Source organism: Salvelinus alpinus, chromosome 25 (genome assembly GCF_045679555.1).
Source record: "Salvelinus alpinus chromosome 25, SLU_Salpinus.1, whole genome shotgun sequence".
Lineage (NCBI taxonomy): Eukaryota > Metazoa > Chordata > Actinopteri > Salmoniformes > Salmonidae > Salvelinus > Salvelinus alpinus.
Genome location: NC_092110.1, coordinates 24,296,047 through 24,311,046, shown reverse-complemented (window position 1 = coordinate 24,311,046; position 15,000 = coordinate 24,296,047). Strand labels below are relative to the sequence as shown.

Below are 15,000 nucleotides of genomic sequence, written 5' to 3'. Positions count from 1 at the left end.
TTTAAAGTGAGGTGAGGTTACCATAACCCCAGAACTACAGTGTCCTGGCATGCTGACATGCCAGTCTTTAGAGGGGTCTTAACAGGGTGCTGAGATGGGATCGTCCTGGGCAGCATGGAGGTGGTCCTTTGTTTCCTGCTCTGCTAGAATCATTAAGACTAGATCCCTCATCGGGGTGAGAGCATAAATACAACCAGAGTGTGCTTTATCACTCACAGCCATCACACACACACCTCCTCAGCAACGCAGGTTTCTTGGGCCCTCATCAAAGCAGCGAGCACTTGACTAGATAGCGGAAAGTTATGCTAGTATCTGATATTCATCCAGTTAGGAACGCAGGTGTTGGAACAAATAGCATGTTAAATGATACCACCTCAAAAGGCAAAATACTTTGTATTCAACGATTAAATTGCCACTGTCTTTTTTTTCTTCTAAAAACACATTTAAGTTAAAAGAACAGCTTTGGTCTGGGAAGCTTATTAAAGCAGCCTGAGGCTGGTTAAGTGTGCCTCCTTTAGAAAAGAGAATGAGGAAAACTGGAACCTCTATGATTATTTTTGCATCATCTCCCTGAAATCTAATATTCTTTCCATTTAATCTTAACATCTTCAACATCTTTGCCTGTGTGGTTTGACTGGTAAAAACTGTAGACAATATACACAGGGTGCTTTAAGGAGATGGACAGCATTCTCTGAATATCATTAGAACACACACACACACACACACACACACACACACACACACACACACACACACACACACACACACACACACACACACACACACACACACACACACACACACACACACACACACACACACACACACACACACACACACACACACACACACACACACACACATTTAGAAAACCAGAATAAAATGGTAATCCCACACGATTGTCTGAGTGTGGGATTTGCTTGACTGCTCTGGCAGAGCCACACACACAGCTCCCCACATGCCCTCCCGTAGGATGATTCTTCACATCTAGCAGGCTCACCTGTGGCCATGGCTGAACAAAAACAAGTGGTGAGCCGAGCGCTGGAATCCTGTCACTGCATGTGCTGTAATGAGCTCTTAATGATCCTGTCTGTCTGGAGCGCTAGCAGAGCTTGCAACATTGGCACGCATGTGTGTGTGTGTGTCTCTGTGTGTGTATTCTGTATGTGTGTGTGTGTGTGTGTGTGTGTGTGTGTGTGTGTGTGTGTGTGTGTGTGTGTGTGTGTGTGTGTGTGTGTGTGTGTGTGTGTGTGTGTGTGTGTGTGTGTGTGTGTGTGTGTGTGTGTGTGTGTGTGTGTGTGTGTGTGTGTGTCTCTGTGTGTGTATTCTGTATGTGTGTGTGTGTACGTCTGAGGAACCAGGGCAGCGTTTAGCAGACGTCTCAAAAGTGTTATGTTGACAACAAAACTCAGACACTATTTCCTGGCTCAGAAAACTATATGAAGCAATGGGCTTTAGCAGGAGATTACATTGTATCTTTTCCTGTTGTTGTCGGCTGTAAACTCTGGGTTTCTGTGTAGATAATAGAAAACATATTTAGCAATCAGAAGATGAGAATCCATTTCATTCTAAAGTGTTGACCGCTCATTTTTACCCAGTGATTCTCTAACAAACAGATCCAGGACTAAATGTATCTGTAAGATACAAGTCTTTCTGCGATGGCTGCCAAAAGCAGAGGTGTGTCGTGTTTATAAACATCTCTGTATTACCAAGGGACTATTTTAGTTGGAGCTCGGTTTGTATTAGTGTGTTGTCTAAGCATGACTACTATACATTCTGTACATGGCCATGCCCAGTGATCTGTGTCATAGTGTACAGTACATTGGCGGCAGGTAGCCTAGTGGCTAGTAATCGAAAGGTCGCTGGTTTGAATCCCCGAGCCGACTAAGTGAAAAATATGCTGATGTGCCCATGAGCAAGGCACTTAACACTAATTACTCCTGTAAGTCGCTCTGGATAAGAGCGTCTGCTAAATGAACAAAAAGTGTAAATGTAAGGTACATATAAGCCTAGGTAGACAAGGGGAGGGAAAACATCTCTCCACTGTTATTTGATTATTTTAGCATTAGCCCTGAGCTACACAGTCATGGTGGTAATACCAGAGATTAAGGTGTGTGTGATTTTACAGTCTTCCCCTCCTTGTGTCTACACACACACGAACGCACGCACACGCACACGAACACACACACTTCAGAGAGGGCCTCTAGCCCCTGGCGGGTGTTGTGTGGAATCAGTTTGGAGCTCTATGCATCTCATCCCTGGCAGCTCTGAGCCGCATGAATGTGGTGTGTCTGTGCTGAAAGAGTGTGTGCACCCAGTGTGTGTGTGTTGTATTGGTGCAGGCCTTTGAGATCTGACATGCTTATAAAGATCTGCACTGATCCCCCTGCAGCTAGGCAGACGAGTGCAGAGCACAGAGCCTTTCTTCACTTGCCATCTCACTACTGTCTGCACACCTGTCCTGCTAGACAGGAAGTATTTGGAGATATTTAGCAAGCCCTTATGGATACTGTGCCGTGAAAAAGTATTTGCCCCCTTTATAATTTTCTCTACTTTTGCATATTTTTTTACACAAAATGTTATCAGATCTTCAACCAAAACCTAATATTAGATAAAGGGAACCTGAGTGAACAAAAAACACATCAATTACAAACTTATTTAATTAAATAAATAAAATAAATATAATTTTATTTTGTTATTTGTAAACTCATGTTCCCTTCATCTAATACAGTGGTGTAAAGTACTTAATAAAAAATACTTAAAGTACTAATTAAGTAGTTTTTTTTGGTATTTGTACTTAACTTTACACATTTTTTTTTGACTACTTTTACTTCACTATATTCCTAACGAAAATCATGTACTTTTTACTCCATACATTTTCCCTGACACCCAAAAGTACTCATTACATTTTGAATGCTTAGCAGGACAGGAAAAGTGTCCAATGAACATCCCTACTGCCTCTGATCTGGAGGACTCACTAAACACAAATATTTTCTTTGCTTGTTTTACCTTTATTTAACTAGGCAAGTCAGTTAAGAACAAATCCTTATATTCAATGACAGCCTAGGAACAGTGGGTTAACTGCCTTGTTCAGGGGCAGAACCACAGATTTTTACCTTGTCAGCTCAGGGATTCAATCTTGCAACCTTTCGGTTACAAGTCCAACGCTCTAACCACTAGGCTACCTGCCTCCCCCCTCTAACCACTAGGCTACCTGCCTCCCCCCTCTAACCACTAGGCTACCTGCCTCCCCCCTCTAACCACTAGGCTACCTGCCTCCCCCCTCTAACCACTAGGCTACCTGCCTCCCCCCTCTAACCACTAGGCTACCTGCCTCCCCCCTCTAACCACTAGGCTACCTGCCTCCCCCCTCTAACCACTAGGCTACCTGCCTCCCCCCTCTAACCACTAGGCTACCTGCCTCCCCCCTCTAACCACTAGGCTACCTGCCTCCCCCCTCTAACCACTAGGCTACCTGCCTCCCCCCTCTAACCACTAGGCTACCTGCCTCCCCCCTCTAACCACTAGGCTACCTGCCTCCCCCCTCTAACCACTAGGCTACCTGCCTCCCCCCTCTAACCACTAGGCTACCTGCCTCCCCCCTCTAACCACTAGGCTACCTGCCTCCCCCCTCTAACCACTAGGCTACCTGCCTCCCCCCTCTAACCACTAGGCTACCTGCCTCCCCCCTCTAACCACTAGGCTACCTGCCTCCCCCCTCTAACCACTAGGCTACCTGCCTCCCCCCTCTAACCACTAGGCTACCTGCCTCCCCCCTCTAACCACTAGGCTACCTGCCTCCCCCCTCTAACCACTAGGCTACCTGCCTCCCCCCTCTAACCACTAGGCTACCTGCCTCCCCCCTCTAACCACTAGGCTACCTGCCTCCCCCCTCTAACCACTAGGCTACCTGCCTCCCCCCTCTAACCACTAGGCTACCTGCCTCCCCCCTCTAACCACTAGGCTACCTGCCTCCCCCCTCTAACCACTAGGCTACCTGCCTCCCCCCTCTAACCACTAGGCTACCTGCCTCCCCCCTCTAACCACTAGGCTACCTGCCTCCCCCCTCTAACCACTAGGCTACCTGCCTCCCCCCTCTAACCACTAGGCTACCTGCCTCCCCCCTCTAACCACTAGGCTACCTGCCTCCCCCCTCTAACCACTAGGCTACCTGCCTCCCCCCTCTAACCACTAGGCTACCTGCCTCCCCCCTCTAACCACTAGGCTACCTGCCTCCCCCCTCTAACCACTAGGCTACCTGCCTCCCCCCTCTAACCACTAGGCTACCTGCCTCCCCCCTCTAACCACTAGGCTACCTGCCTCCCCCCTCTAACCACTAGGCTACCTGCCTCCCCCCTCTAACCACTAGGCTACCTGCCTCCCCCCTCTAACCACTAGGCTACCTGCCTCCCCCCTCTAACCACTAGGCTACCTGCCTCCCCCCTCTAACCACTAGGCTACCTGCCTCCCCCCTCTAACCACTAGGCTACCTGCCTCCCCCCTCTAACCACTAGGCTACCTGCCTCCCCCCTCTAACCACTAGGCTACCTGCCTCCCCCCTCTAACCACTAGGCTACCTGCCTCCCCCCTCTAACCACTAGGCTACCTGCCTCCCCCCTCTAACCACTAGGCTACCTGCCTCCCCCCTCTAACCACTAGGCTACCTGCCTCCCCCCTCTAACCACTAGGCTACCTGCCTCCCCCCTCTAACCACTAGGCTACCTGCCTCCCCCCTCTAACCACTAGGCTACCTGCCTCCCCCCTCTAACCACTAGGCTACCTGCCTCCCCCCTCTAACCACTAGGCTACCTGCCTCCCCCCTCTAACCACTAGGCTACCTGCCTCCCCCCTCTAACCACTAGGCTACCTGCCTCCCCCCTCTAACCACTAGGCTACCTGCCTCCCCCCTCTAACCACTAGGCTACCTGCCTCCCCCCTCTAACCACTAGGCTACCTGCCTCCCCCCTCTAACCACTAGGCTACCTGCCTCCCCCCTCTAACCACTAGGCTACCTGCCTCCCCCCTCTAACCACTAGGCTACCTGCCTCCCCCCTCTAACCACTAGGCTACCTGCCTCCCCCCTCTAACCACTAGGCTACCTGCCTCCCCCCTCTAACCACTAGGCTACCTGCCTCCCCCCTCTAACCACTAGGCTACCTGCCTCCCCCCTCTAACCACTAGGCTACCTGCCTCCCCCCTCTAACCACTAGGCTACCTGCCTCCCCCCTCTAACCACTAGGCTACCTGCCTCCCCCCTCTAACCACTAGGCTACCTGCCTCCCCCCTCTAACCACTAGGCTACCTGCCTCCCCCCTCTAACCACTAGGCTACCTGCCTCCCCCCTCTAACCACTAGGCTACCTGCCTCCCCCCTCTAACCACTAGGCTACCTGCCTCCCCCCTCTAACCACTAGGCTACCTGCCTCCCCCCTCTAACCACTAGGCTACCTGCCTCCCCCCTCTAACCACTAGGCTACCTGCCTCCCCCCTCTAACCACTAGGCTACCTGCCTCCCCCCTCTAACCACTAGGCTACCTGCCTCCCCCCTCTAACCACTAGGCTACCTGCCTCCCCCCTCTAACCACTAGGCTACCTGCCTCCCCCCTCTAACCACTAGGCTACCTGCCTCCCCCCTCTAACCACTAGGCTACCTGCCTCCCCCCTCTAACCACTAGGCTACCTGCCTAGTGAGTGTAGGAGTGTGCCCCTGGAATTGTGCCCTCTGGTTTGCTTTATATAAGGAACTTGAAAGGATTTTTACTATTACTTTTGATACTTCAGTATATTTGAGAAATTACATTGACTTTTTACCCCTTTTTTGTGATATCCAATTGGTAGTTTCAGTCTTGTCCCATCGCTGCAACTCCCGTACGGACTCGGGAGTTGGCGAAGGTCGAGAGAGACGTAGGTCGAGAGCCATGCGTCCTCTGAAACAAGACCCTGCCAAGCCGCACTGCTTCTTGACACACTGCTCACTTAACCCGGAAGCCAGCCGCACCAATGTGTTGGAGGAAACACCGTCCAACTGGCGACACGAGTTAGCATGCATCCGGCCTGCCACAAGGACTCACTAGAGCGTGATGGGACAAGGATGTTTGATACTTAAGTATATTAAAAATCAAATACTTTTAGACTTTTACTCAAGTAGTACTTTACTGGGTGACTTTCACTTTTACTTGAGTCATTTTCTATTAAGGTATCTTTACTTTTACTCAAGTGTGACAATTGAATACTTTTTACACCACTGATCTAATATTAGGTTTTGATTGAAGATCTGATATCATTCAGTATAAAAAAATATGCAAAAATAGAGAAAATCAGAAAGGGGGCAAATACTTTTTAACGGCACTGTAAGTCCCTCTGGATAAGCTTACCTGCCAGGGCCGTTCCAATGGCAGACAACATGCATTAAAGTGCAGAACACAAACTTTAAACCATCAAGAAATGTGTAACAGTAGTACTGTCTTTAGTTGTATAGATGCTAACTACTCATGGTCTTACTGGTCCATGGCACTGGCAGATGAGGTTCCTTGGAGGAGAGCAGGGTGCTGCTGATTAGCAGAGTTGTTTAAGCTCAGCTACACTACATGACCAAAAGTATGTGGACACCAGCTCGTTGAACATCTCATTCCAAAATCATGGGCATTAATATGGAGTTAGTCCCCACTTTGCTGCTATAACATCCTCCACTTTTCTGGGAAGGCTTTCCACTAGATGTTGGAACATTGCTGCGGGGACTTGTTTCCATTCAGCCAAAAGGGCATTAGTGAGGTCGGCACTGATGTTGGGCGATTAGGCCTGGCTCACAGTCGGCATTCCAATTCATCCCAAAGGTGTTCAATGGGGTTGAGGTCAGGGCTCTGTGCAGGCCAGTCAAGTTCTTCCATACCGATCTCGACAAACCATTTCTGTATGGACCTAGCTTTTTTCACTGGGGGCATTGTCATGCTGAAACAGGAAAGGGCCTTCCCCAAACTGTTGCCACAAAGTTGGAAGCACAGAATGTCATTGTATGCTGTAGCTTTAAGATTTCCCTTCACTAGATCTAACGGGTCTAGTCCAAACCATGAAAAACAGCCCCAGACCATTATTCCTCCTCCACCAAACTTTAAAGTTGGCACTATCTATTGGGGCAGGTAGCATCCGCCAAACCCTGATTCGTCCATCAGACTGCCAGATGGTGAAGCGTTATTCATCACTCAAGAGAACGTGTTTCCACTGCTCCAGAGTCCAATGGCAGCGATTTTTACACCACTCAAGCCAACGCCATGGAAACCCAATTCATGAAGCTCCTGGCAAACAGTTATTGTGTATGCGTTGCTTCCAGAGGCAGTTTGGAACTCAGTAGTGAGTGTTGCAAACGATGACAGACAGTTTTTACGCGCTATGCACTTCAGCACTCGGCGGTCCCGTTCTGTGAGCTTGTGTGGCTTCACTTCATGGCTGAGCCGTTGTTGCTCCTAGACGTTTCAGAACTTACAGTCGACCGGGGCAGCTCTAGCAGGGCAGAAATTTTATGAACTGATTTGTTGGAAAGGTGGCATCCTATAACAGTGCCACATTGAAAGTCACTGAGCTCTTCAGTTAAGCCATTCTACTGCCAATGTGTGTCTATGGAAATGCAGAATCCAGTCATTTGAAGGGGTGTCCAAATACTTTTGTATATATAGTGTATCTAGGTTACAGTGGTGAGTCAGGAGTACAAGGCTAAACCCCATGTACCGAGAGATACACTTCCACCCACAGAGAGCAAAACACTCCTAAACACCTTTACAACACACTGATATAGGCTCATTAACTGGGAAGGAGCCTCACTCTGTCTGTCAGCCTTAACCCCCTGCATGGGAACTAGGGAGTGGGTGAGAGAGGACAGTGTGTGTGTGTCTGTGTGCATATGTGTGTGTATATTAGTGTTTTGTCTGCACACTTCCAGACATGCCATCATGTTCAGAACCTCTGACATATGTCTGTGAGCGAACCTCCACCCACGTACCCCCTTTCCCATTACACACACACACACACACACACACACACACACACACACACACACACACACACACACACACACACACACACACACACACACACACACACACACACACACACACACACACACACACACACACACACACACACACACACACACACACACACAATTCCCCTCCTCCCCACTGTCTCAACTGCAGATCTGCCCTGTTAGGCCAGTCAGTCTGAGACTGACGTGATTGCACAGGTAACAGGTGGCTGTGAGATTCCTGAGGCTGTAGTGTGACGTGGTGAACCAGCTCCAGTGCTCCAGTCAGGCTGTTTGGCAGGGATCAGGGTTCCACCTAGCCCCAGACTGGACCATGCGTCCTGCTCTCTGCGGCCCCCGGGCCTCACCGACGCAGGGCATCCGGGGACAGAGCTGGCGTGAGTGAGCGGCCCCTGCCAGTAAATGTACTGGACCCTCCCCCAGGTCTGGGCTCTCATATGAGCAGGGAGGGTTGCACTCAACCTGGGGCCTCAGCCTGCCACATAAAACTAACTCAACCTGGGGCCTCAGCCTGCCACATAAAACTAACTCAACCTGGGGCCTCAGCCTGTCACATACAGACTAACTCAACCTGGGGCCTCAGCCTGCCACATACAGACTTACTCAACCTGGGGCCTCAGCCTGCCACACAAAACTAACTCAACCTTGGGCCTCAGCCTGCCACACAAAACTAACTCAACCTTGGGCCTCAGCCTGCCACATAAAACTAACTCAACCTGGGGCCTCAGCCTGCCACATAAAACTAGCTCAAACTGGGGCCTCAGCCTGCCACATAAAACTAACTCAACCTGGGGCCTCAACCTGCCACATACAGACTAACTCAACCTGGGGCCTCAGCCTGCCACATACAGACTTACTCAACCTGGGGCCTCAGCCTGCCACATACAGACTTACTCAACCTGGGGCCTCAGCCTGCCACATACAGACTTACTCAACCTGGGGCCTCAGCCTGCCACATACAGACTAACTCAACCTGGGGCCTCAGCCTGTCACATACAGACTTACTCAACCTGGGGCCTCAGCCTGCCACATACAGACTTACTCAACCTGGGGCCTCAGCCTGCCACATACAGACTAACTCAACCTGGGGCATCAGCCTGCCACATACAGACTTACTCAACCTGGGGCCTCAGCCTGTCACATACAGACTTACTCAACCTGGGGCCTCAGCCTGCCACATACAGACTTACTCAACCTGGAGCCTCAGCCTGTCACATACAGACTTACTCAACCTGGGGCCTCAGCCTGCCACATACAGACTTACTCAACCTGGGACCTCAGCCTGCCACATACAGACTTACTCAACCTGGGGCCTCAGCCTGTCACATACAGACTTACTCAACCTGGGGCCTCAGCCTGCCACATACAGACTTACTCAACCTGGGGCCTCAGCCTGCCACATACAGACTTACTCAACCTGGGGCCTCAGCCTGCCACATACAGACTTACTCAACCTGGGGCCTCAGCCTGCCACATACAGACTTACTCAACCTGGGGCCTCAGCCTGCCACATACAGACTTACTCAACCTGGGGCCTCAGCCTGCCACATACAGACTTACTCAACCTGGGGCCTCAGCCTGTCACATACAGACTTACTCAACCTGGGGCCTCAGCCTGCCACATACAGACTAACTCAACCTGGGGCCTCAGCCTGTCACATACAGACTTACTCAACCTGGGGCCTCAGCCTGCCACATACAGACTTACTCAACCTGGGGCCTCAGCCTGCCACATACAGACTAACTCAACCTGGGGCCTCAGCCTGCCACATACAGACTTACTCAACCTGGGGCCTCAGCCTGTCACATACAGACTTACTCAACCTGGGGCCTCAGCCTGCCACATACAGACTTACTCAACCTGGAGCCTCAGCCTGTCACATACAGACTTACTCAACCTGGGGCCTCAGCCTGCCACATACAGACTTACTCAACCTGGGACCTCAGCCTGCCACATACAGACTTACTCAACCTGGGGCCTCAGCCTGTCACATACAGACTTACTCAACCTGGGGCCTCAGCCTGCCACATACAGACTTACTCAACCTGGGACCTCAGCCTGCCACATACAGACTTACTCAACCTGGGGCCTCAGCCTGTCACATACAGACTTACTCAACCTGGGGCCTCAGCCTGCCACATACAGACTTACTCAACCTGGGGCCTCAGCCTGCCACATACAGACTTACTCAACCTGGGGCCTCAGCCTGCCACATACAGACTTACTCAACCTGGGGCCTCAGCCTGCCACATACAGACTTACTCAACCTGGGGCCTCAGCCTGCCACATACAGACTTACTCAACCTGGGGCCTCAGCCTGCCACATACAGACTTACTCAACCTGGGGCCTCAGCCTGCCACATACAGACTTACTCAACCTGGGGCCTCAGCCTGTCACATACAGACTTACTCAACCTGGGGCCTCAGCCTGTCACATACAGACTAACTCAACCTGGGGCCTCAGCCTGCCACATACAGACTTACTCAACCTGGGGCCTCAGCCTGCCACATACAGACTTACTCAACCTGGGGCCTCAGCCTGCCACATACAGACTTACTCAACCTGGGGCCTCAGCCTGCCACATACAGACTTACTCAACCTGGGGCCTCAGCCTGCCACATACAGACTTACTCAACCTGGGGCCTCAGCCTGCCACATACAGACTTACTCAACCTGGGGCATCAGCCTGCCACATACAGACTTACTCAACCTGGGGCCTCAGCCTGCCACATACAGACTTACTCAACCTGGGGCCTCAGCCTGCCACATACAGACTTACTCAACCTGGGGCCTCAGCCTGCCACATACAGACTTACTCAACCTGGGGCCTCAGCCTGCCACATACAGACTTACTCAACCTGGGGCCTCAGCCTGTCACATACAGACTTACTCAACCTGGGGCCTCAGCCTGCCACATACAGACTTACTCAACCTGGGGCCTCAGCCTGTCACATACAGACTTACTCAACCTGGGGCCTCAGCCTGTCACATACAGACTTACTCAACCTGGGGCCTCAGCCTGCCACATACAGACTTACTCAACCTGGGGCCTCAGCCTGCCACATACAGACTTACTCAACCTGGGGCCTCAGCCTGCCACATACAGACTTACTCAACCTGGGGCCTCAGCCTGCCACATACAGACTTACTCAACCTGGGGCCTCAGCCTGCCACATACAGACTTACTCAACCTGGGGCCTCAGCCTGCCACATACAGACTTACTCAACCTGGGGCCTCAGCCTGCCACATACAGACTTACTCAACCTGGGGCCTCAGCCTGCCACATACAGACTTACTCAACCTGGGGCCTCAGCCTGCCACATACAGACTTACTCAACCTGGGGCCTCAGCCTGCCACATACAGACTTACTCAACCTGGGGCCTCAGCCTGCCACATACAGACTTACTCAACCTGGGGCCTCAGCCTGTCACATACAGACTTACTCAACCTGGGGCCTCAGCCTGTCACATACAGACTAACTCAACCTGGGGCCTCAGCCTGCCACATACAGACTTACTCAACCTGGGGCCTCAGCCTGCCACATACAGACTTACTCAACCTGGGGCCTCAGCCTGCCACATACAGACTTACTCAACCTGGGGCCTCAGCCTGCCACATACAGACTTACTCAACCTGGGGCCTCAGCCTGCCACATACAGACTTACTCAACCTGGGGCCTCAGCCTGCCACATACAGACTTACTCAACCTGGGGCATCAGCCTGCCACATACAGACTTACTCAACCTGGGGCCTCAGCCTGCCACATACAGACTTACTCAACCTGGGGCCTCAGCCTGCCACATACAGACTTACTCAACCTGGGGCCTCAGCCTGCCACATACAGACTTACTCAACCTGGGGCCTCAGCCTGCCACATACAGACTTACTCAACCTGGGGCCTCAGCCTGCCACATACAGACTTACTCAACCTGGGGCCTCAGCCTGCCACATACAGACTTACTCAACCTGGGGCATCAGCCTGCCACATACAGACTTACTCAACCTGGGGCCTCAGCCTGCCACATACAGACTTACTCAACCTGGGGCCTCAGCCTGCCACATACAGACTTACTCAACCTGGGGCCTCAGCCTGCCACATACAGACTTACTCAACCTGGGGCCTCAGCCTGTCACATACAGACTTACTCAACCTGGGGCCTCAGCCTGCCACATACAGACTAACTCAACCTGGGGCCTCAGCCTGTCACATACAGACTTACTCAACCTGGGGCCTCAGCCTGCCACATACAGACTTACTCAACCTGGGGCCTCAGCCTGCCACATACAGACTAACTCAACCTGGGGCCTCAGCCTGCCACATACAGACTTACTCAACCTGGGGCCTCAGCCTGTCACATACAGACTTACTCAACCTGGGGCCTCAGCCTGCCACATACAGACTTACTCAACCTGGAGCCTCAGCCTGTCACATACAGACTTACTCAACCTGGGGCCTCAGCCTGCCACATACAGACTTACTCAACCTGGGACCTCAGCCTGCCACATACAGACTTACTCAACCTGGGGCCTCAGCCTGTCACATACAGACTTACTCAACCTGGGGCCTCAGCCTGCCACATACAGACTTACTCAACCTGGGGCCTCAGCCTGCCACATACAGACTTACTCAACCTGGGGCCTCAGCCTGCCACATACAGACTTACTCAACCTGGGGCCTCAGCCTGCCACATACAGACTTACTCAACCTGGGGCCTCAGCCTGCCACATACAGACTTACTCAACCTGGGGCCTCAGCCTGCCACATACAGACTTACTCAACCTGGGGCCTCAGCCTGTCACATACAGACTTACTCAACCTGGGGCCTCAGCCTGCCACATACAGACTTACTCAACCTGTGGCCTCATTCTGTCACATACAGACTTACTCAACCTGGGGCCTCAGCCTGTCACATACAGACTCACTCAACCTGGGGCCTCAGCCTGCCACATACAGACTTACTCAACCTGGGGCCTCAGCCTGCCACATACAGACTTACTCAACCTGGGGCCTCAGCCTGCCACATACAGACTTACTCAACCTGGGGCCTCAGCCTGCCACATACAGACTTACTCAACCTGGGGCCTCAGCCTGCCACATACAGACTTACTCAACCTGGGGCCTCAGCCTGCCACATACAGACTTACTCAACCTGGGGCCTCAGCCTGTCACATACAGACTTACTCAACCTGGGGCCTCAGCCTGCCACATACAGACTTACTCAACCTGGGGCCTCAGCCTGCCACATACAGACTTACTCAACCTGGGGCCTCAGCCTGTCACATACAGACTTACTCAACCTGGGGCCTTAGCCTGCCACATACAGACTTACTCAACCTGGGGCCTCAGCCTGTCACATACAGACTTACTCAACCTGGGGCCTCAGCCTGTCACATACAGACTTACTCAACCTGGGGCCTCAGCCTGCCACATACAGACTTACTCAACCTGGGGCCTCAGCCTGCCACATACAGACTTACTCAACCTGGGGCCTCAGCCTGCCACATACAGACTTACTCAACCTGGGGCCTCAGCCTGCCACATACAGACTTACTCAGCCCATAGAGATAAAGTTAGAGCAACACTGTCAGTTCATTATGTGTCACAGTTAGGGAGAGGCATTTGTAGAGCAAACCTCTATACAGTACTGTAGCAGAACATGGAGTGTTTGTGATGAGTGAGCAGCTCTGAAGTGGGACAGACAGAGTGAAAGAGTCAGTGTGATAGGGGTTCCTGTGTGGTCAGTGGTCCTACCTTGTATCTGGGACTGGGTGGAGGGCCCCAGGTGGCTCTGGTGCATGGGCCGGGGCTGGGGGTTACCAGGCCCCATCCTCAGGCTGGCCCGCTGGTAGCGCTCAATCTCTGTCAGCCTATCAGAGAACTGCATCTTCTGGGGATCCTCCAGCTTCACCCTGTGTCCTGAGGGAGGAAGAGAGAAGGACAGAGGGAGAGAAAAAGAGAGAGAGAGGAGACCCAAGTTACCACCTACACAGCCGGGAAATCATGGCACTTTATTAATTTTCCACAGCGGTAGTAAATAGTCAAAAATAGAAAAAACAATAGTACATCCAAATGTTATGTCTGCTGTAATATTAGAGTTTTTCTTTCCTCAGATCTCTCCATGGCACCAACAGTTTACTAGGCCTTGTGAGTCTGTTTTGAAGTGGGAGGGTATATATTGGCGATTGGGGATAGTACAGTGACATAATTATATTATATGAATAAAGCCCTCTGTTCTCCACCAACTAATCTATTTCAATCGGATTATAGAAAAGAACAGTAGCCAAGTTTACTTAGAAATAGAAACATATGAATAGAATGTTGACAGGCAGTGGTGTTGTGGTTGGGCTAAACCTGCACCTGCATTTGTGTTATAATCAGATACATGAAATACCACTAATACTCTAGTGTATAACAATAGTACTAGCTTAATAATACAATAGATGCATGATAATGATGGTATGAAATAGGTTATAATTACAGCAACAGAAAATACTGCGAATCTATCCCCTTATCCGCTAACTTGTTAACTCAACAGTACAACCCCAGTACAACCCCAGTATAACCCAATACAACCCCAGACCAATCCCAGCACAGCCCCAGCACAACCCCAGTATAACCCTAGTATAACCCCAGTATAACCTCAGTACAACCCCAGTATAACCCCAGTACAACCACAGTATAAACCCAGTATAAACCCAGTACAACCTCAGTATAACCCCAGTACAACCCCAGTATAACGCCGGTATAACCCCAGTACAAATTCAGTATAAACCCAGTATAACCTCAGTACAACCCCAGTATAACCCCAGTACAACCACAGTATAAACCCAGTATAAACCCAGTACAACCTCAGTATAACCCCAGTACAACCCCAGTATAACGCCGGTATAACCCCAGTACAAATTCAGTATAAACCCAGTATAACCCCAGTACAACCCCAGTATAACCCCAGTACGACCAC

General features: G+C 51.2%; 1 protein-coding gene across 2 annotated transcripts in view; it reads right to left on the bottom strand.

Annotated features, from left to right (window-relative positions):
• The window catches only part of LOC139553705 (runt-related transcription factor 3-like), an 89,530-nt gene that overhangs the window by 19,040 nt on the left and 55,490 nt on the right, over positions 1-15,000 (bottom strand). For both annotated transcript variants that reach the window (XM_071366299.1, XM_071366300.1), the window contains exon 6: positions 13,791-13,955. In XM_071366299.1, coding sequence (XP_071222400.1) covers positions 13,791-13,955 — 165 coding nt within the window. The remainder of the gene's footprint in view (positions 1-13,790; positions 13,956-15,000) is intronic.